The sequence below is a fragment of the Sinohyriopsis cumingii genome, chromosome 1, assembly GCF_028554795.1.
Source record: "Sinohyriopsis cumingii isolate HCF-2022 chromosome 1, ASM2855479v2, whole genome shotgun sequence".
Taxonomy (NCBI): domain Eukaryota; kingdom Metazoa; phylum Mollusca; class Bivalvia; order Unionida; family Unionidae; genus Sinohyriopsis; species Sinohyriopsis cumingii.
Window position 1 is genome coordinate 137,799,891 of NC_142961.1, and position 22,774 is coordinate 137,822,664.

At 34.6% G+C, this 22,774-nt stretch overlaps 1 protein-coding gene across 1 annotated transcript in view; it reads right to left on the reverse strand.

Annotated features, from left to right (window-relative positions):
* LOC149807935 (neuroligin-4, X-linked-like) overlaps window positions 1-18,138 on the reverse strand; it is a 69,113-nt gene extending 50,975 nt beyond the window's left edge. The window contains exons 1-4 of the mRNA XM_089972113.1: window positions 17,644-18,138; window positions 9,725-9,880; window positions 4,799-4,949; window positions 1,489-1,674 (exon numbers count right to left, since the gene is read on the reverse strand). Of these exons, the coding sequence (XP_089828239.1) occupies window positions 1,489-1,674; window positions 4,799-4,949; window positions 9,725-9,880; window positions 17,644-17,829 (679 nt within the window). The 5' untranslated portion in view covers window positions 17,830-18,138. The remainder of the gene's footprint in view (window positions 1-1,488; window positions 1,675-4,798; window positions 4,950-9,724; window positions 9,881-17,643) is intronic.
* Window positions 18,139-22,774: the final 4,636 nt, after the last annotated feature.

The window sequence follows — 22,774 nt, forward strand, 5'->3', positions numbered from 1 at the left end:
ATGGAGATCACTGACTTTTCTGCTAGAAGGAAACGAGAACCAGTTAAGCATCACGCAGCGCTACCAAATTCTGTTCGTATGATTATAATTGGCCCATCTGGGAGTGGTAAGACACAATTGTTACTTAATTTAATAATGAAGTGGATGAAGTGGGACAAGTTGTATTTGGTAGCACCAAGTGTAGACGATCAACGATGCTACGAAGTGTTAAAAGATTTTAATGAAAGTGCAAAATCATTAAATGAAAACGGCGATGATGTTGTTGAATTTATAACTGACATTAATGAAGCGCCAAGTGTTGATGATATTGATGGATTTATTAATAATTTAGTCGTGTATGATGATGTGATGTTGGATAAACAATCAAATCCTGCCAGGATATTTTCCAGAGGCAGGCACAAAAACACTGATGTGATTTATGTAACCCAGCGATATACACAAATTCCTAAGGTGATCAGAGATAACTGTAATATTCTTGCTGTGTTTAACGGAGTTGATACACACACGTTACGAAATATTATACATCAGACTTGGTGCAGCGGTGATATGAATATAAATAAGTTTAGAAATTTATTTAGTCAGGCTAAGTCAACCCCGCACGGATTTATAACAATAAATTTACATGATCCTCGAACACGGTATCGAGTCGGGTTAGACACGATTTTTGGATAAAATGGTTTTCGAAGGAAGCAGCAAGGAGGGCAACGACAACAAAACGCAGCAACGACGGCGACAACGAAGCGTCCTCGCGGTTTTTTAAAGGGTTTATTTCGCCCTCCTTTTTGCCTAAAAACTTGTAGGATTCGCCCGCCCTGCTGCTAGTGGTTATAATAATAAAGATTCCTACAAGGAGCTGACATTTTCCTTAGTTTCAGCATCACGTCCCACGTGACTAATTTAATGGGTCATAGCTTATAACTAGATATATATGTATTGTGTATTAAAAAGACAGTTTCATACATGAAAATCACATTGGACTCAAGTTTCCATCGTTACCTCCCACGTGACTAATTAAATGCCTCATAACATCGAACCTATTGAGATCCCGACTGTATACAATTATACATACGCATTGGGTATAAAAAGACCAATGCATGCAACCAAAATGATAAGTACCCTTAAGACACTCCTTTTCCACAATGACCGTTCCAAGAACTGCATTATTATTATTATTATTATTATTATTATTATTATTATTATTATCAAAATTTGAATTTTTTTTAGGTCATTTTGCTTTTATAAAATGCTGATAAAACTCGTACTGGCAGGAGTATTGGTTGTCTCCAGCAGGAAATATAAATCATTCAAAACATGCAAAAATACTGAATGACGGATATATGTCTCTCATCGAATAAGGACGATGATATTCCGAATGATCATACATAAGGGTTCAGCAAAACATCATGTTTTTCTGTCAGATCAACAAAGGTGGCGGAGGGGGTGGGTAGCAAAGTCCAATGAGAGCTTTCGTTTGTTTGACGACTTTACCTTTTGCTAACGGAGATAACATCAATACTCCGACATCCATGGCACCAGCGCTATGACCAGCTATTGTCACTCGTTTGGGATCTCCCCCAAAGTGGTGAATATTCTCTTGCACCCATATTAAGGCTTGTACCTGGTCCCATATGCCATAGTTACCTGGCAGATCCTTGTCATGTAAGGAGAGAAAGCCTGGAAAAGTGAGAAAGATAATTTATAACGTTTAGACAGAATACATATTAATGATATTATGGACTAAAAGGTTGTACAAAATCATAACGGGAATTATCCTTTTTGGAAACGGAGAAACGGATGGTAATACGCTTAACTCAGCTTTATATTTATTGTTTTTATTAAAAATAATGAACGTGTTTTGTGTCTCTTTCATGTCTTATAATTACTGTCATTCAGCGATTGATTTAATGAAAAGTAATGAGCATTAAGTATCATAGTATAAGAAGGCTATATAAAATACCAATCTCGTCTGCTCTTTTCCTTATATTCTGAGAACGCAGACGATGCTTTCTATTTTTGGTGGGATGACGAAATGACTTGGCCACCACATCAGAAGAAACATATATCTGTAAGTTTTGTTATCTGACTAGCTTGGAGGGGCAGATAGAAAGAAAAAAAAAACTAGAGATCGTCCAAAATTAAAAATCAATGCGATAAATGTATCGATGATGAGCTTGTTTTCAATAAAGACAACCGGAATTAGAGAACGAATAGACAAAACTTTTGCCAGGCCATTGAGCTCAAATATAATCATGGCGTAGGAACAGTAAAATCAAAGACTGGCAGACTAAAGGATAGAAAACAATGTCAGCAAATGAAAAGCAAACAAAAAAGATGTTGTTCAAACGAAAGTAGACAGTTTGCTTGCAGAAAAATTACATCGGCTGCCAAGACACTGTTTCCCTAGGTCCAATTTTGTGCGAGATGTGTGGACCGCACCGTGTGACACTAAACTGACTGTCTATAAAATATTTGATTTTTTGTGCAGGAAGGAGGTTCTGGAGGTGACATCATGAGTTACCACACATGGCTGTCATTAAAATGTTTGCATTTTTGTGCAGGAGGGTGGTCCATGGGGGTGACACTATGAGTTACCTCACATGACTGTCTATACAATTTTGGACAAAGGATATAATGAAAGACAGCACAAAAACGTATGCAGCGTCTACAAAAGAAAAAGCATACATGTAGCCATATACCCTAGAATAATGATTTGCGCATGCGAAGCCAGGATGGCTCCTCTCAACATGCTCAAATTCCATTAGTCCAGAATAACACAATGGATTAAATGCCGCCTGGTATCTAACTGTAATAGTGTCAACGTTTTAGATGTTCTCGCAGCTTATTTTGCCGCGGTCAGTGTGACATGAAACAAATTAAATTGGATAAGGGTCTGGGGCATCCCTGATTCTTAATTAGAGTCCATACGGTCAGACAAAAGAACAGGCAAGGTAAATTAGGATTTCAGAAGCGGAAAAGCGACAAAGTGGCGACAATCCAGATACCATTTTGTGCTATTTAAAGAAACTGTCATAAAGTGGCATTTTCTCAGGAATCGGTTTATTTAATAAGGTCCGAATATAGAGAATTGTTCTAGCTTCGATGGTCGTTTGTTAACTTTCTGCGGTTAGATGAATTTAATCCTGACTGGCTAACCTAATACGGGGGTGGGGAGGGGATCCCAGGCCAAATTCATGTTGTAAGTATTATAACTCGGAGGGGCCCAGAGTGGCTGAGTGGTCTAAATCGCTCTCCGTTACGGATCACTGCCATCTCACCTCTGTATGCGTGGGTTCGAGTCTCGGATTCAGCCATTGTGGGTATGTGAGAAAGCTTGCCAGTAGGTCGGTGGTTCTTTCTTGGGGTTTTCCCGGGTTCTTCCTCCACCATTAATACTGGCCGCTATGTATGGTCTATCGTGTGCTGAAAAGTGGCGTTAAACCCAACAACAACAACAACAACAACATTATCCCTCGGAAGGTTAGTCAGTCTAAGTCTACGCCGAAAGGTACGCAGTTCTTAACTCCGTGATTAGTAGAAAGTACTTTCTCGTTAAAATTGTCCAAGGTATGGGTATCTGGTAGTTTGAGGGATACGGAACTTAAAAGTGCATAGAGATACGGATACGTAGAAACGAGCGAGTCTCAAAAAGCACAAGAGGAAATTGTTCCATGTACGTACCCATACACAGACAAAGGCAGGATAAAAAATACGGTTGATGACCGGAATAGAGGCTAGAGACAGAGAGTGGACCAATAGAAATATGTTGACTCTAATCTGTGGTCAACTTTGAATTTGTAAGAACCGGCAAGCCGCTAGGTTATGCAGGCATTGTATGCTATTAAGTTCGATCGTTGACTCGATTTCATGATGAAATTTGTCTTATGGGTATAAAAAGAATTGCTTATTGCATTGTTTTATCAATTCGGTATTTTCTAACTCAAACAGACAGTGTATCTATTCAAAATACATATTCAATTTCATTTTGTTTATATAATTAATTACAATTTTATTTTCTGCAGAAGGAGGCTTTTCGTGTTCTACTCTATTGACAGCTTCTAAATTCTCAATGCTGTCGTCCAAATTATTGACATTGAAGTGATATAATGACGATCACTGGTAAAACAGCATAAGGGAAATACTGAACGCACCGCACGCATTTTCATTGGCTCCTCCATATAACCTTTCTGATAATAAAAAACACTGTCTTCGCAAAACCACGGCTATCTCACTGGAAACACTCAAGTTTTGAGACCTTTTATAACACATCACTCCACTAAATCAGTTAGTTTATTGTATATGTCCTTTCTCTATATTTTTATGAATTGGGGTCTACGAGTTGTGGGTTACAACGGAGAAAACAAAATGTTTTACTCTTATAGGAAGTAAGCCAAGCGCAGATGTCGCATATTTTCAAGATACTTGCTTATAGTGCATGTGTTCATGCAAAAACCGTCCGAATCACATTTGTTAGCCTTGTCATCAGAGTAAAAGCCAACAGCTATAATTCAATAAACTCTTTCTTTTCTGACAATTAATGTTCACTAATGACTACGAGTAAGATTCTTCACTGGTCGCCAAATATTCAGGAAAAATCAAAGCAATAATAGTGATGATTTTGATAGGAACTACAATAAGATGCATACCGAATAGATAAATCAATGTAGTGACACCTTGTAAGGAGGAAGGAACTGTTGCGACGTACAATTTAAATCAACAGTACCTAAAACGTTAATACTTAAATAAATTTGTAGAGCTTTCATACATTAAAGAACTAAATATTCTTGCTAACTTGACTGACCTAAAGCATACAATCGGTAGTTGAAGTTGATAACAATGATTTGCGCATGCGCAGCCAGGATGTCTCCTCTCAACATGGCTCCCATTCCACCCTCATTAGATCCGCCATGTATGTAAACAAGCACGGCAAGTGGTTTCTGGGAAACTGTAACCTGTGATTAGGAAAGAAGTACAAGTATATTTTATTTGGGCCTGCATTAAAATGGAACTATATAGACTTGTCGTGTGTGTGTGTGTGTGTGTGTGTGTGTGTGTGTGTGTGTGCGAGAGAGAGAGAGAGAGAGAGAGAGAGAGATTTGGATTTTTAATATAGCCTTAACAATATTTCAGCCATTATCACTACCATGTCTGCAGTGTGTTAGTTTCTAGTGATGTTTAGCATTGGGGCATCAAGCCGTAGACATGAAGCGCCATTTCCCACCCAGTCACATTACCCTGACACCAGGCCGAGGAGTCCAAACACTAACTTCATAAACTGAACTCCAAGCGAGGCAGATGCTAGGACCATTTTATAAGTCTTTGGTATGATTCTGCCGGAGTTGACCTCCGGCATCCGAGGCGAGCGCTCTGATCACTTAGGTCACCGGAGCGGTTTTGGAAATAGTATTACTTGCCATAGCGTCTGTCTGTACCGATTATAGGATTCTAAAAGTCTCTCCTTGGCGATGACTATTGCCCAAAGTTTAATTATAAGACACACATGCCTGTATTTAATGTCTGGATAATCTAATTTATTCTGTGTATTTTGACGGGTGTGAAAGAAGAAAAAAATCATTTAAAGTGTGTGAATTAAATAATGGAAAACACAGATGGCATCTCTCAAGCAGACAAATGATTTACTACATATATTTAGTACATGTCGGGGATGTCGAACTCTCATGGTCACGTGCAAAAGCAATCTGAAGTTCTGTATGACTCATTTTAATTACCTTTTGTAATAAATTACATTAATATTTGTACAATTCATAACGGATTGTATTAGTTAGCAATTAAATACGCGAAGTTAGTTAGGAAGCAAATAAGGATGTATTTGTAGATACGGCACGAATGAATGACGTAACGACCTTGAGATTCCTGGTTTCTCAATAACTGAAAAGAACTGTCATTTTGCGGAGAAAACAAATGATGAAATCTTGCATTTTGCGAATAAAAGGATGAATTCTTGCAATGTTCATTTATCTATCCTATTAATGATTCTTGTGTGCACATTCCTATATTTCCTAATTCTCCAATATGTGTCTCTTGTAGAACATTTATTTTGCATTCGTGTGTTCCTTCATACTTTCATCGATTCAATCAACCATTCATTCTTATATTGCTCTTTTAAGTACCCCTCAGCAACTACATTTGTTAGTTTGTCCGTTTCTGAAACATTGTCTGTTCGATGACAGTATTTGCAAAAGAGTATATTGTGGCTTACCCGATAAGGTCCTTTGATTCCATGAAACGTTATGGAAACTTTTATTTTCTTTAGGTAAAATTTATTTTTAAAAGGGCTTAAACAATAATTTACGGAAGAAAAAAAAACATTTTATATTAAAACTTTTAGCTAGTGGGGGCTTCCGTTTTCAGCAAAACAACTTGTTTTAAATATTATTTTAGTTTCCTTTAAACTTTTTAATATTATTTTATGTTGTCTATTTTAAACCAGAGTTATTGAAATGTATTCATTTTATTATTTTATTTTCATAACCTTGATATCGATTTTGTTTTATTTTTCAACTCTTTGAGATTTGTTTGCATCTTTTAGTCTGCGAAGAAATTTAATTTCTTGTTAGAAATTATTCATCTAATTTTGGTAATTCATCATCAGTATTTTGAAGCTGCGTCTCAAAGAATCCTGCTGTATGTGTTGACATTGCTATCAGCATATTCTTTTGTTACTGCATCACTGTCATTAACAAGCTGTCCTAATTTTACAATTTTATGATTATTCATCTTTAGATTTGTAAAATATCTGATGATCACTGTTGTAGATCTGCCAAAAAGTGAACGTATGCATCTAATTCTTTAATATGTTTGCGTATTTTGAAGTATCCAACTTTATATCTCTAGATACTAGTCAAAAAAACAAAAACTGAAGAACTCAAATTTAATAGTAAAAGTCAGTATAACAAACCTCTATAACTTGTATAAAATAGTATCAGTCAATATAACAAAAACTATATAACTCAGATGTAATAGTAACAGTCAGTATAATAAAAACTATATAACTCAGATATAATAGTAACAGTCAATATAATAAAACTTCAACTTTTATATAATAGTACCAATCAACACGAGAATAAGTGTATAATAGTAAGCGTTAACATATCAAAAACTGTATAGTTCATATATAATAGTATTGCAACAATCCAGGTGTTTTACTTGTTGTAAATTAGAAACCCAACGTGTCCATCCAGTAAATAATTTTAGTCTAATTAATACAAGACCACAGATCTCTCGACTTTCCAAATGTCTATCAACCGCACAACGCATGGTTTATCTTCATTAACTTTCCGTACCGTCAGCATTTCACGCCCTAAAACTATACTAACACAGGGTCAGTCAAATTATGGTTTTAAGCCTCATTTCGCCTGTAAAATTGCATCGCATTTGCCACCATGGCAACATAAACGATACCTGCCGACGACGGAACAGTCATTTTTCGTTTATCCCATTGTGTAATTTACCAGTCTCCAATCAGAAAGTCATGGAAACTCACTAACACTTCACTCCGTGACGTTTGCTCCTAGTAATTGGCTAATTATTTCGTGCTGAGGAATATTTGCACAAGACCGAATTCCCATCAAACAAGTATTCACATAAGTCTAAGAATTCCTTACAACAGAGCGTTATAACCAAATGCGCATACTCCAAATGTATTACATACAGTATCAAAAATATAATAAAAACTATAACTTGTATATAATAGTGTTACGTCCTAAACTATGTCACAAGAAAACTTAAACTATGTCACAAGAAATGGCAAATCCTAACAAACATACTATTTTCCAAAATATTAATTTATTTCTCTAAAATATCAAGCCAAACAAAGTGAAAGAAATAATTTCACAGTAATCTGGAATCGATCCAAAAGTATTCCGAATAAAGGTTCTAGTGTGATTATATGCTAGCACCATTGAAGAAACACTGTTCTAATGTCCAAAGTTTTCACTTCAAGGTAAATCCAATGAAAGTAGAATATCATAAATTTCCCTGAATTGAGTGTTTCACGGTATTCTAACGAAACTGTTTAATATCCAAACCCTTGAATGTTTTCTCAATAAACCAACAAGGTACTGTCTGTCTAAAATAAATGGTTTTTCGTGCTCCGATCTCAGTGTTCAATAAATAAATAGATTTTAATGCTTTTGTGGCTCTTACAAAACTCAACTATATCTGAAGAACGAAATGCTGCGTATTTTATTCTTTATATAGCCAATATATACGCATCAAATCTACAATTCTCAATGACTAGAAAAGATTTCAGCTATTGAAGTTAGTCTGTATCACGATATATCCTTAATAGTCCTTGTCTGATCTTTTTTTTTAATTATTGAGCCAATCAGCAAATAGAGCATGCATGATATATCTATAGTACGGATCCTAAGATCACATGATATGGTGATACGACCTCTATTCAAGCTTGCCAGTAGCTTCTCGTGGGTCGTTGGTTCTTCCCGGGGTTTTACCGGGTTCTTCCTCCACCACTAATATTGGCCGTCATGCACAGCCTATCGTGTGCTGAAAAATGGCGTTAAACCCTACAACAACAACAACAACAACAACCTCCATTCAACTATTTCGTGGCATGATTTGACAGAATTATTTGTTCACATGAACTTGGCAGTAATCTTGATTTATGAGTGGAGAAAGCACATGCATGTTCTCTTCTTATAGTAGAGGCCAGTCACAAAATTAACGAATTAACAATATATTTCAGTAACCCAAATGACACAAATACAACTGTATTATTAATGATTTATTTATGATGTGGCTATCCTTCACAAACAGTATCATTTAATATAACAAAACATGTATGAATTATATATAATAGTATTAGTCAACATAACAAAAACTTCATAACTCATATATAATAAGTTTGAACAGTGCTTCTGGAAAGACTTTGCATTCAAACTTTGACAGGCAAAAACAGATAGTGGTGGCTGTGTTCGAATTTGAAATTTGCCAGCCAAATCAACGAAGAGATTCATATGCATATATGCATGGCCTTATATGCACTCCGCCTACGACGTATACATTGGTATGCGATGTGTACCTGGGAAGTAGTGAAACTCAGAGTTCAACGCAAGTTTGCCTTGTTCCGTTTGCAGTCATTAACTTTCTGGTCTCACTTTGTAAATAACTAATACATGATGATATGCGTTCGCAAGATTAAGTACGATTAATTTTAGTCTACCTTCACAGCATCTCATCATTCTGTTTGGAATATACATATTGTTGCAGTGTGTGAGTATATATCTGTGAACCCCAAGTCTTTACACTCTTTAAATACATGTAATATTTAGCAGGTTCCTGCAGTGGTTACATTTTATGGAAAAGGGAATAGATTTTATTTGCATTAGAAAGATGGTGTTTGGGTTGGAATGGACACCGATTGAGTCCTTGACTGATTGGTGCTTACTGGCACTCCAACACATTAAAGACTACTCAATGCAGATGCAATTGCTGACAAATGACTCACTCAAAAGCACATTAAAGCAGCGGACCCTATCAGCCTGCGCTGGAGTCACATCGCAACCAGTTATTTTTTAGTCTTACTGACTCTGCACTAAAAGAGTACTTTATATATTGAAAAAGTCATTATTTGTTGATGTGATGTCACACATTAGTCAATCTATCGATAAATCAATCACATTGTTGAATTAGTGTATTGTTTGCGTGCGGAAGCGATTAATGGTGTGTCGATCTGTCGAGAGCATACCTGAGGTACGTAGATATTGAGGTATAGACAGTCCTCGTCAGTTTCGTGGAAGCCAGGATGGTGCATTTGTACGTAATCCATGTCAGACTGGAGACACGCTGGGGGGAGACCAGTAGTGTTAAGCACCGTGATCCAACTCTGATGGCGCAGAGGACGCTGAAACGATACAAGAGAACTAACAGGTGGATTGTTGGTGGTTTTCAAACGTTGTTATGTATATTTAATTTGTATTGTTTTCCAGTTGTTTCTCCGTGATTATATTCTATATATAATTCTTTTCTGGACATGATCATGTCCAAAGTCAAGTTCATGTTGTACCTGACCAATAGCATTTATTTTATAAACAACAGAATACATAGATAGTATTTCCCTATGACCGTGGATTAAGTATTCAGATACTGTCAATGGAAATGAACATATCTATCTTAATCTGGGTATATGACATTGGTATTCACCATGGAGATACCTGGTCTGCCTGATGTTTTCCACATTCTTTATATAATTTTAGTAATATAACTCATCTTTTTGACAATTTAGAATCTTCTAGAAATGAACGTTTGACCTTATTTTGGTTCTATTTTTATGTCTTAGTGTTTTATATAATCTTGTTTAATTGAGAAATTACTCATTCTTGCTTTAACGTCTTAGAAGAATCTTATTGCTGTTTTCAGTATTTGATTTGGGTGGATTAATTATTCAAATTATTATTCACCGGAAATACAAAGTGCTTGTCAATACTATTCTTGAACAGAAACAATAATTTGGAATTATAGTGAATTCAGAAACGAATAATTTTGGATTTTTATTAATGTGATACATCAAACGACTTTTAGTAATGGCCACAAACCATGCCACTGGACCGTTATTATATTCAAGACTACACACATCAACATCTTCAATATTGGACCTTATTTAGAATACCACTGTAATTCATTTGGACCCATATAAGTTTGGACTTGTGAAAAAAATGTTTATGACTCTTTGGGATTTAGTTCACAATACAGAAAGTTGTCTTTACAAAAGATAAATCGCTTTGTATTCACGGGAAATTAATTCTCTTCTGAATTTTACAACCCTTTTTCGTTTTCTTTCTTTTCTGTTACTTAGTTTAAGACCATAAAGTCGCAACAGTGTTTAGCGATTCACTGTATTAAACGTTACATGAATTGGAGGAAGGTAACTTGCCCTGAGAAGACACCATGGTGTAGGCGACATGGCCAGGTCTGGGTAGGATTCTAAGCCGCATAACTGACCGCCAGTCCGGCACGATTATTGCAGAACCACTGCCTCTCTTACACAACATCAGGCCCAAATCCATATCGGGTAAATAGCATTGAAGCGCATTTGTTTCCTTAACATTTGCAAAACAGATGAACCAACTTGCTACAGGTTACAAAACAAACAGATGAAATTCATCCGTGCTATGTCAGAGAACTCAGATTTAGCAGTAGTACCAATAAACGAATTGTTATAAGTACCATTTTAATTTGCCTTGTTTTGGAAGGAATGAGTGTAGTTAAACTCATGTTAGATTAAATCTTAAACTTTTCGTATAACCAAGTAAGATTCACCTAGCCTTTATACTGCTAAGGTTTTAAACCACAGATACCGCTGACTTGAGGTACAGACGAACAACAATTACCAGACTACTTTGAAAGATCAGTACTTATCTACCTGCGTAAATTGTCTGCAGTAGACATACTAATGCAAATATAAAGTAGTATGTATTGAGCACGTTACAACTGAGAGAAGAAAATCTATATTAAACATTAAAATTTCGGAAATGTTTTAAGTATTAATTTTGTCTATTAATTTACCTCGTGGATTTAGAATGTCAATCGTATATTGACACAATTAAATCGAATCAAGCTATTTAGCACCCTTTCATCCCCATGTAGGATGGGGCATCTATTTTAAAATTAAATTATTCTTTTAGAAGCATACTGTAACATACTGTAAGGACTGAGTTTAAGGCTGCATGGCAAACACTTCATTATTTTGCCATTTATTAATATAAGTTGAGCTAAATTTAGTCATGACTCCACTATTAATCGACAGCATTTCTGTAAATGGATTATCCTCATTGGTTAATGGCTTTGCTTTATTTGACTATTTGGAGGGTTTCTTAATAGTCATGCTACGTGATTATTTTTTTTATTATTTTTTTGTGGGGGTTGATATATATATATATATATATATATATATATATATATATATATATATATATATATATATATATATATATATATATATATACACACATACATACATACATATATATATATATATATATATATATATATATATATATATATATATATATATATATATATATATATATATATATATACATACATACATACATACATACATATACATATATATATATATATATATATATATATATATATATATATATATATATATATATATATATATATATATATATATATATATATATATATATATATATATCACATAGTTTTATAGTAACAACGAAGTCAGCTGTCAAGTAATAAATGTTGTAACCTTCATGTGAGTCCCGTCTGTTAAGTTGCTTACTCAGTTCAGCCTAACAAGGTTCTTTTACCTTTGTTAAGTTGCCTTCTCTGGTGATAAGAACCTTAACAATTATTTAGTTTCACTTAAGTTACAGAGGCGGGGAAAATAACGAACGAACGAACGAATGAACGAATGAACGAGCGAACGAACAAACGATAGATAGATAGATAGATACATAGATACATAGATAGATCAATATATAATAGATAGATAAATAGATAGACAAATAGATAGATTGATAGATAATAGATAGATATATAAATAATAGATAGATACAAGATACTTGATAATATAAGACAGAGATATAGAGAGATAGATAGATAGATAGACAGATTGATAGATAATATATAGATATATATATTAGATACTAGATAAATAGAAAGATTATATATATATATATATATATATATATATATATATATATATATATATATATATATATATATATATATATATATATATATATATATATATATATATATATATATATATATATATATATATATATATATATATATAAGGATAGATAGATAATATATAGATAGATAAAAGATAACTAGATAGACAGATAGATAGATAAATAGATAGGAATATAGATCTTTGATAGATAAATATTAGACAGATGGATAGATAGATACTAGATAATTAGATAGAGAGATTATATATATATATATATATATATATATATATATATATATATATATATATATATATATATATATATATATATATATATATATATATATATATATATAAGAGAGAGAGAGAGAGAGATGATAATATATAGATAGATAACAGATAGATAGATAGGTAGATAGATAGATAAATAGATAGAGAGATATATAGATTGGTAGAAAGATAGCGATCTACATCGTCAGACATATTAGCTGCAGTTTTGTACAAAATTATTGGTAGTATTATGGTCTCTATTGCTTGCCTTCTGGTGAATTATTACAAGTAATTGTGCATTAATTATTGGTATTTTTATGTTTTCTGTTGCTTGCTTTCTGCCGAATTATTACAAGTAATTGTTCATCAATTATTGATAGTATTATGATCTCTGTTCATTACAAGTAATTGTTCATCAACTATTGATAGTATTATGATCTCTGTTCATTACAAGGAATTGTTCATCATCTGTTGCACATCTGTATTTAAATTACGATCTATTCCTTGTTTCAATGAATCTGATGATGTTTGCAGATTGTTATTGTGACGTATTATAGAATATGTTCCCATCACCATACCATTACGTATTACAAATACACCTTCGCCACCAGTTGCAGATTCATGATTAGATTTTGCTTCTTAAATTTAATTTTGAAATAATTATCTTCAGATGTATAATCTTCTCCACCTAAAATTATATATTCGTTCATTGTGTGTGTATGCATGCGATTGTGTATGTATGTGAGTGCGTGTATGTGTGTGTCTGTGTGTATGTCTGTGTGTGTTTGTGTTTTATGTGTGTTTGTGTGTGAGTGCGTGTGTATGTGTATGTGTGTGTGTGTGTTCGTGTGTGTGCTTGTGTATGTGTGTGTGTTTGTGTGTGTGTGTGTGTGTGTGTGTGTGTGTGTGAGTTTTGTTATTGCGTCTCGTAAATTATATTCAGTTTACGTAAGAAACGTTTATATTTCGTACTTGGTCAAGTAAAACTGAAATCACATATGATGTAATATTCAGAATGAGTCACATTGTTTTTCATTTATTATTCCATTGCTACCTTGAAGAAAGAATCAAGTCCATCACATTTCTTCAGAGGGGGATGTCACTTTATTGAATTTTTCTAATGTCATTTTTCTCTCCAGTATTTAACTGTTTTTGCTTCGCCACCATATACGTCTTTTGTAAGCAAGTAACACAGATGATGATGCAGATTGTTGATATGGTTGATGCATATTATCAAGTCATATCGCTGTTAGAGAACTTGGTGTTAATCTCATTTAAGTACATGTACCAATAAATGAAGCGTTAACATTATCTTCTTAACTTACCTTATTTGGAGGGAAAAGGTGTTTTGAGGGAAAAGGTGTTTAAAACTGATGTTAGATTTAATCGTCCACTTGTCTTCTAAAGAAGTCTATTCACCTAACGTTAAACAGTTCGCTGCTTACTAACTGTTTTAATCCACAGGCAGTGCTGATTTGAGGTACAGTCGAACAACAACTACAAAACTGTTATGTAATATCTTTGACTTCTCAACTTGACGTTTTCTGAGTGCGAGTGTGTGTGTGTGTGTGTTTGCGTGTATGTGTGTGTTTGTGTGTGTGAGAGAGAGATTTAGAATTTTAACGTAGCTTTAAAACATTTTCAGTCATATGGGTACGATGTCTGCAGTGTGGCAGTTTATAGCGATGTCTAGCATTGGGACATCATGTCGCAGACATGTAGCATCATGTCTCACACTGTCACATTATCCTGACACCGAGCAGTCCTACACTAACCTCTTAATGCTGAGCGCCAAGCGAGGCAGCTGTTAGTACCTTCTTTTAAGTCTTTGATATGACTCGGCGGGGATCGAACCCACGACCTTTCGCATTCGCGGTGGACGCTCTAACCACTATGCCACCGGAGCGGTGTGACGTTTTCTGTACGCTAAGCGCACTAATGCATTGTCACGAATTGATCACGTTTCCAAATAGAGCAGAAAGGCCATTTTAATCATTAAAATATCGGAAATGTGTTAAATATTCATTTTGTCCATTAGTATCACTCGTGCTTTTAGCAAATCAATTTTAACTTGACACGACGAAATCGAATTAACCAAAGTTTGTAGTTCTTCATGCCCATGTTAGTTGGTTTTGTTTTGCTGTGATTATAATAGTACACTTAGACTCCGTAAAAGGTTTCCTATTTTGTACATTGTCTAGTAAAATTGGAATTATATTTGATGCATTATTCATATTTTATCTCATTAGTTATTTTGTCTATCAGTCTCTTGCTAATTAAAAGACAAAATATTTTAATCCTATTTCTGTCTAGGGTGATGCCATTTTATTAAATTTTTTTCTCCAGCATTTCTGCATCGTTATCATTTACTTCTTTGTAAGTAAGTAACCAAATGTTGGTGCAGATTGTTGATATGCTTGATGTAGAGTATTATTTTCTATAGGTCATTATAAAAAAAAATATGTATATTTTCTACCAGCATGCCTTCAATCGGCATTATAAAGAATCCTAAAGTTATTGCAAATCGTTTTCAAATTGTTTGACACAATAATATTATTTGCTGGGTTAAATACTTTAGCACAGTACTTTCAAAAATGTTGCATCACACTGTGCTGCGTAAAAGTGCATTATATCTAAACAGGCCAGGAAATCTTATCGATAAATACACTTTTAATTTCGTTAATACTGAGCTAATGAACAGATGTGTAGCTGGAGCAAGGAAGTGACAAAACTTGGCCGTTAGCCAAAAAGTTAGAAATTTGTTCATGAAAGACTTTACGAAATTTCTTTTTTAAAACGGTGGAAAATTAAGTGCGTGAGGGTTGTTCAATAATCTTCAAACAATATGAAGGAAAAACACGTTCGGCCTTTGGTCCACAAAGTTTAATAAAAACAGCTACAGCTGGGCCCTGTAATCTTTATGAAGTAAAAAGAACAGAAAAGATGCTGAGCCATTTGTTCAACACACTGTATTATCAAAAACCACAAATCTAGTAATTCTCGAAAATTTTTGGAAGACTTGAGCTTTCAAAACTTACGAAAACAGTTAATGCCAGCGGTATATTGACTTCCTGCAGGGTGGTAATTCTGAAGTCTAGTTCTCGAGAAAACGAAATTGGTGGATGTCCAATGAAAGTTGAAATCTTTTAAACATGTTTAAAGTGGAGGAAAACTAGTTAACCGTTTTAAACCGGATGATATTTGCCTTTCTGCCTACAACTGTTTGTTATATAACTATTTATGAATGTACGTGTAATCGTTGTTACTGCAGGTTACAAAATCAAACTAAGACAAAGACATCAGATCCTAAAACGTTGTATCGACATTATGGAGACGGCGAATGTAAAACACGACAAACCTTACCTGGCAATTTACTCCGTATTACCTAGGATAGGCGCCATATCATCTAGGCATACGATACGAATATTCAGTCTATATCAACATGCAATCATGACTCAGAAAAACAACTTTGCTATGGACTTTAATTGTACATACAACACTTGACACGAGAGCCAGACAGAGGGAATTGTTATTATGTAAATATAGTTCTGTAAGTACCAATTATGCTATAAAATGATGGAGTGGTTCTAATTCCAACAGGGGCCCTAGGTGGACGCATCGTTTAAGGCGCTTGACTTTCCCGATTAGTGCCACCTCTGTGCGCGTGGATTCGAGTCTGGGGCTCAGCCAATGTGGGTATATTAGAAAGCTTGCTAGTAGCTTCCCGTGGGTCGCGGGTATCGGGCTTTCCAGTGTTCTTCCTCCACCAGAAATACTGGCAGCCATGTATAGACTATCGTCTACTGAAAAATGACATTAAATCTAGAAGAACAGCAACAACGACATCTCCAACATGGATAAGAAAAATGTTACTTGTAACCCCAAACACAAACTCAGTACGCCTTTTTAAAAATAGGTTAGAACTGATTAAATGTTTGACCTAGCTGTCAAACTTAGGAAGCAGACATTTAACAGATGTTCTTCTTCAATGATAAAATAGTCTCAAATACACCATTTTCTGACTTTAGCATCTTTGACGTAAGAATGTAGCATACTGTTTTTTGTGTGTTGCCTGTAACATATTTCACGTATTTATGTGGCGTACTGTTATTTGCCTGTATCATATTTCACGTATGTGTGTAGCATACTGTTATTTACCAATAACATATTTCACGTATGTGTGTAGCATACTGTTATTTGCCTGTAGCATATTTCACGTATGTGTGTAGCATACTGTTATTTACCAATAACATATTTCACGTATGTATGTATGTATGTATGTATGTATGCATGCATGCATGCATGCATGCATGCATGCATGTATGTATGTATGTATGTATGTATGTATGTATGTATGTATGGATGTATGTATGGATGGATGGATGTATGGACGCATGCATGCATGCATATATGTATGATTTTTTTTACACCTATCATTTGCAGAGGTGGGGGTGAGGGCGTAACTTAACGCAGTGTCGCCTCCCGTTATTTTCTCTTTTCGTAGAAAACTCGCTATTTTACAATAGTCTTAAGGTTTGATTAAAAAAAGAATTAGAATACACTTTTGTAAATGCTACAATAGGACAACAGGAATATTTTAATTAGTTATTACACCAGCAACAACATTTTCAGAGAGAGAGAGAGAGAGAGAGAGAGAGAAAGAGAGAGAGAGAGAGAGAGAGAGTTACTTCAAAACGGAGGTTTCCCACGGGTTTTTCTGCATACGGAACCCCTAGATACTGTTCCACAAGTTTACCCGGAAGGCTTTCGTCTCTAAATCCCCTAATTGGACCATTCTCCGTCTGTCTAACGATAAATTCTATCGAGTCAGTACTGCATAAAAGAGCACTCAGTAATAACAATATCTGCAGCATGCTTACATGTGTCGAGATTTTCCGTTTTCTAGCTCACTCCCCCTTTTAGCCGAAGCTCCAGACTCCGAGTTATATACGATCAGTTTGTAATAAGCAAGGTTTGAAAAATCGGTGAGGTTTTACGGAAAGATGGAACGGACATAAGTTAAAAAAAATAATATTATCTTGTGAGACGAGATGATAGAATCCGAAGGCCAGAAGATAATCTGCAGAGGACGTCAGACAGCAACGTTAGGCCGTATGTACTATTAATATAATTTTTCTAAGTCCCTTTCATACTTCCGTAGGTTCAGAAGCAGCGCAGCAAATCAATTCATATTACCGAGAATGGAAATGACATGTCTGAGGATAGACTGGTATTACCATAAATAAATGAGACTGGTTAACTTATTTGATTCGGGCATTTGAAAAAATACGACAACAAAAATTATTCATGTACTAAGGGTTTCACTGTATGTTGATTGGCTAGTTGGCTGGTTGCTTGGTTGGAATGGATGTTTTTATCTAGGTTGCATTATGATTTTTTTTGTTTGTTTAAGAATACATTTATACGACTCTAACTTGACTCGTTTTCACTCATTGTAAAATAAAAAAGTTTCATTCATTCTTTTCTTGATATGCTGCTTCATGGATAAAAGGTGTTTTATCCAAACGGTTCTGATGTGAAGGCCTCTGTTTCTTGATATGCTGCTTCATGTATAAAAGGTGTTTTATCCAAATGGTTCATGTATAAAAGGTGTTTTATCCAAACGGTTCTTATGTGAAAGCCTCTGTTTCTTGATATGCTGCTTCATGTATAAAAGATGTTTTATCCAAACGGTTCTGATGTGAAGGCCTAAGTTTCTTGATATGCTGCTTCATGTATAAAAGGTGTTTTATCCGAACGGTTCTGATGTGAAAGCCTCTGTTTCTTGATATGCTGCTTCATGTATAAAAGGTGTTTTATCCGAACGGTTCTGAAGTGAAAGCCTCTGTTTCTTGATATGCTGCTTCATGTATAAAAGGTGTTTTATCCAAACGGTTCTGATGTGAAAGCCTCTGTTTCTTGATATGCTGCTTCATGTATAAAAGGTGCTTTATCCAAACGGTTCTGATGTGAAAGCCTCTGTTTCTTGATATGCTGCTTCATGTATAAAAGGTGTTTTATCCAAACGGTTCTGATGTGAAAGCCTCTGTTTCTTGATATTCTGCTTCATGTATAAAAGGTGTTTTGTCCAAACGGTTCTGATGTGAAAGCCTCTGTTTCTTGATATGCTGCTTCATGGATAAAAGGTGTTTTATCCAAACGGTTCTAATGTGAAAGCCTCTGTTTCTTGATATGCTGCTTCATGTATAAAAGGTGTTTTATCCAAACGGTTCTGATGTGAAAGCCTCTGTTTCTTGATATGCTGCTTCATGTATAAAAGGTGTTTTATCCAAACGGTTCTTATGTGAAGGCCTCTGTTTCTTGATATGCTGCTTCATGTATAAAAGGTGTTTTATCCGAACGGTTCTTATGTGAAAGCCTCTGTTTCTTGATATGCTGCTTCATGTATAAAAGGTGTTTTATCCAAACGGTTCCGATGTGAAAGCCTCTGTTTCTTGATATGCTGCTTCATGTATAAAAGGTGTTTTATCCGAACTGTTCTTATGTGAAAGCCTCTGTTGCTAATAAGCGATTAGTTTTAGTAGATTCCATTATTCAAAAGACACGTACAAGAGAAAGCTGCTAAAATGCTTCGGTGGATTGGAATTGAGTATGGAATAAACGGGAAAATTTACGGGACGTATACCGGACATTTACTGGAGATAAATGGAACATACACGGGACATATACCGGACATTTACTGGAGATAAATGGGACATACACGGGACATATACCGGACATTTACTCGAGATAAATGGGACATACAAGGGACATATACCGGACATTTACTCGAGATAAATGGGACATACACGGGACATATACCGGTTATTTAGGAGACAAAAATGGGACATATATGGGATATAAAACGGACATTTAGGGGACAAAAATGGGACATACACGGGACATATAGCGGACATTTAGGGGACAAAAATGGGACATATATGGGATATAAAACATTTATGAGAAAATGGACAACTAATAAGATATTCAGATAAAATTACACAACTGAGCGAAGTTTTGTTGATAGATATTCAAATGCAATTTTTTTTTGTTCAAGTGTAGAACCTAATTATTAGATAAACGATAAACTGCATATTGCCACATTCATGTCGCGAAGACCGGAACATTTTGGACACGATCATGGCCGCCATTCACATTTGGTACCTTATATATATATATATATATATATATATATATATATATATATATATATATATATATATATTACAATTTGTATTTACTCTAACAGAGTATACATTAGCCTGAATCTAATAAACTACAGTCTAAAGTCATTCTTCTCCTTCCACTTACCCATTACAACTCGAGCACGATTTATTCGAATTGGAAGTTAATTAATCCCGCACTCTTTCAACTTCTTACACGATATATCAGTATCTAATGCTTCTTTGGACCTCTGCCATTATATCTATATTTAAATTACTTCTATACTCTCCCCCTTAATCTCGACAGTTTTCAATCGACATTAATCTTTGCTCGATTTCGATTTAGTCTACACGATGCAGGCTGATCGACCCGCCTTTATCCACTGAATCTAGCAATTATACCAAGAAGATATCGAATTTTAATTACATGGACTTTGCATGGTTTGCCTTTAATTTATTGTGGTTGTCTGTGAGAGCATGATCGTATTATTCTATATTGTTAAGACTACATGGTCCTAAATCAACAAGTTTAGTAAAATTAAAGAACTCCTTTAAATATAAATGTGAACATTTAAAAGGTACTTACAGTACTGTCAATAATTCCTAAGTAATACTAAAAGTTCTATCACGAGTCCGAATGTATAACGTATTTCAAATAAATTCCAATCTTGAATGTTCCGACTTACCATTAGTATTGCTGCATCCCAACGATATAATCCAGAATGTCTTTGAATAAATTCACAATAACCTCAAGATAGTGTTTTATTAAAAAAAGTCAGTAATTCCGATGAATAATATAAATAAATAAATCCTTTCGAGTTGTAACTTAATAAACTAACATTGGTTCCATAATAATTGATGTTAAGATAGGAATCAATCATTTTGATGTAAACAACTTTATATATAGACAGTAATTTGACCCAATGGGAATTTCCATCAATAATTCGTAAAAGGTCAGGTCTGCTTACTTAAATTCTAACAAACAACCTAACAAACATCAGGTAGACCATGATTTTGTTTTCAAGGCAAAAACCAATGCCTTGAACTTAAATCAAAGTAAACATGTTTCTTACAAATGATCCTTATCTTCAAATACGATCTGCTCTGATGGACAAAATTAGTTGACTAATGCTTTTTTTTACAAAAATGGTCATTACATGCTAATATCATGGATAAACGTTAAATACGCAGTATATATATATATATATATATATATATATATATATATATATATATATATATATATATATATATATACAACTTCCCTCATAAAGTAAAAGAAAGATTCATACAATAAAACTTTATTTTGGGTGTTGATCAAATATGATACAATAATAATAAAATGACATTGGTATGTTCTTATGAATGACAACCCGCTAGGAAAATATTTATCAAAAATCAAAAAGAGATTGGACCACCACACACATACCCAGAGTTACTTATGGACTCTAATAAAAATAAACAATCAGCATATAAAGATATAAATAAATTCATAGACTCCGCAGGACTTAGGAACAAAATACAGTTACTATTCCCATAAAACCAAAAGACCCAGTAACTAGCTAAATAAACCCCCACATAAAAACCGATAACATATCATTCAATTTTTTTAAAAAATTAATAAATGATTAACTTACGAAGCACCTATCAAAAACTAAGGATGTCCTAGATGTCCTTAACGAACCGTGTAATCGGCTAGGACACCCGTCTCTTGCTAAATAAAGTATAAATAACATTCAACCTCTAAAAACATTAATAAATAAATAACTTAAAGAGGCAATATCTAAAAACTTATAAATAACATAACGTAGGAAGCACACCTTAAACACCTCGACTAATAATACCATAATAACCTTGAAAATCTCTCTTCATACATGATTTCTATTTACAATCTCTATAAACAGCATAGACCCCCCCCCCCCATTTTTTTTGGAAACATTTTGAAAAGAAAACAAAAACGCAAGAAACACCAGACAATGCACCAAGAAACCAGCGATGTGAAGCAACCAGGACTGTTCCCGAGCTCTCCTTCCCACTAATGACAGCCACCCATTCAACTGTAAGAGACTTTTATGGACCCACAGATTGCGGCCAAACTATCAGGGTTCCTTGAACCCATACAAGCCTGGGGGAGGTGGCACCATTCCCTTCCCCAGGAACAACTATCAGGCTGCGGTGCAGTCAGAAAAAAGTGGCACATGCACAATTGTGCGCACGCCACTATAATTAAACTCAACAACAACAACAAAATGACACAATGATTCATGTAGCAATACTTATATTTTCCCTAGATGTGCCTAATGTCGATGTTGTATTCACGCAATATCAAACTTCACATACAGCAGCCTTTGAAGTTTGTTTTTCAATTTGTCTTCAATAAAACTAGTGATTGTTTCTTGTGCAAGGAGGTGGTGGTGGTGGTGGGCAGTTGCTTATGCTCTTTCTCACTGAATACAATAATATGAGAAAGAGAGGAACAAATATACACTTAAATACGTGGCAAAGGCAATATTAAAGCCAAACATTTTTTCTCGATTGTGAAATAATTTCTCTGGTGCTTGTTATGTTTTTTTTTAAATAGCGCACTTGATGATCCAAACAGGTTTTGAATTAATACTCCACCAATCCCTACATTACTTGCATCAACGAACATTTT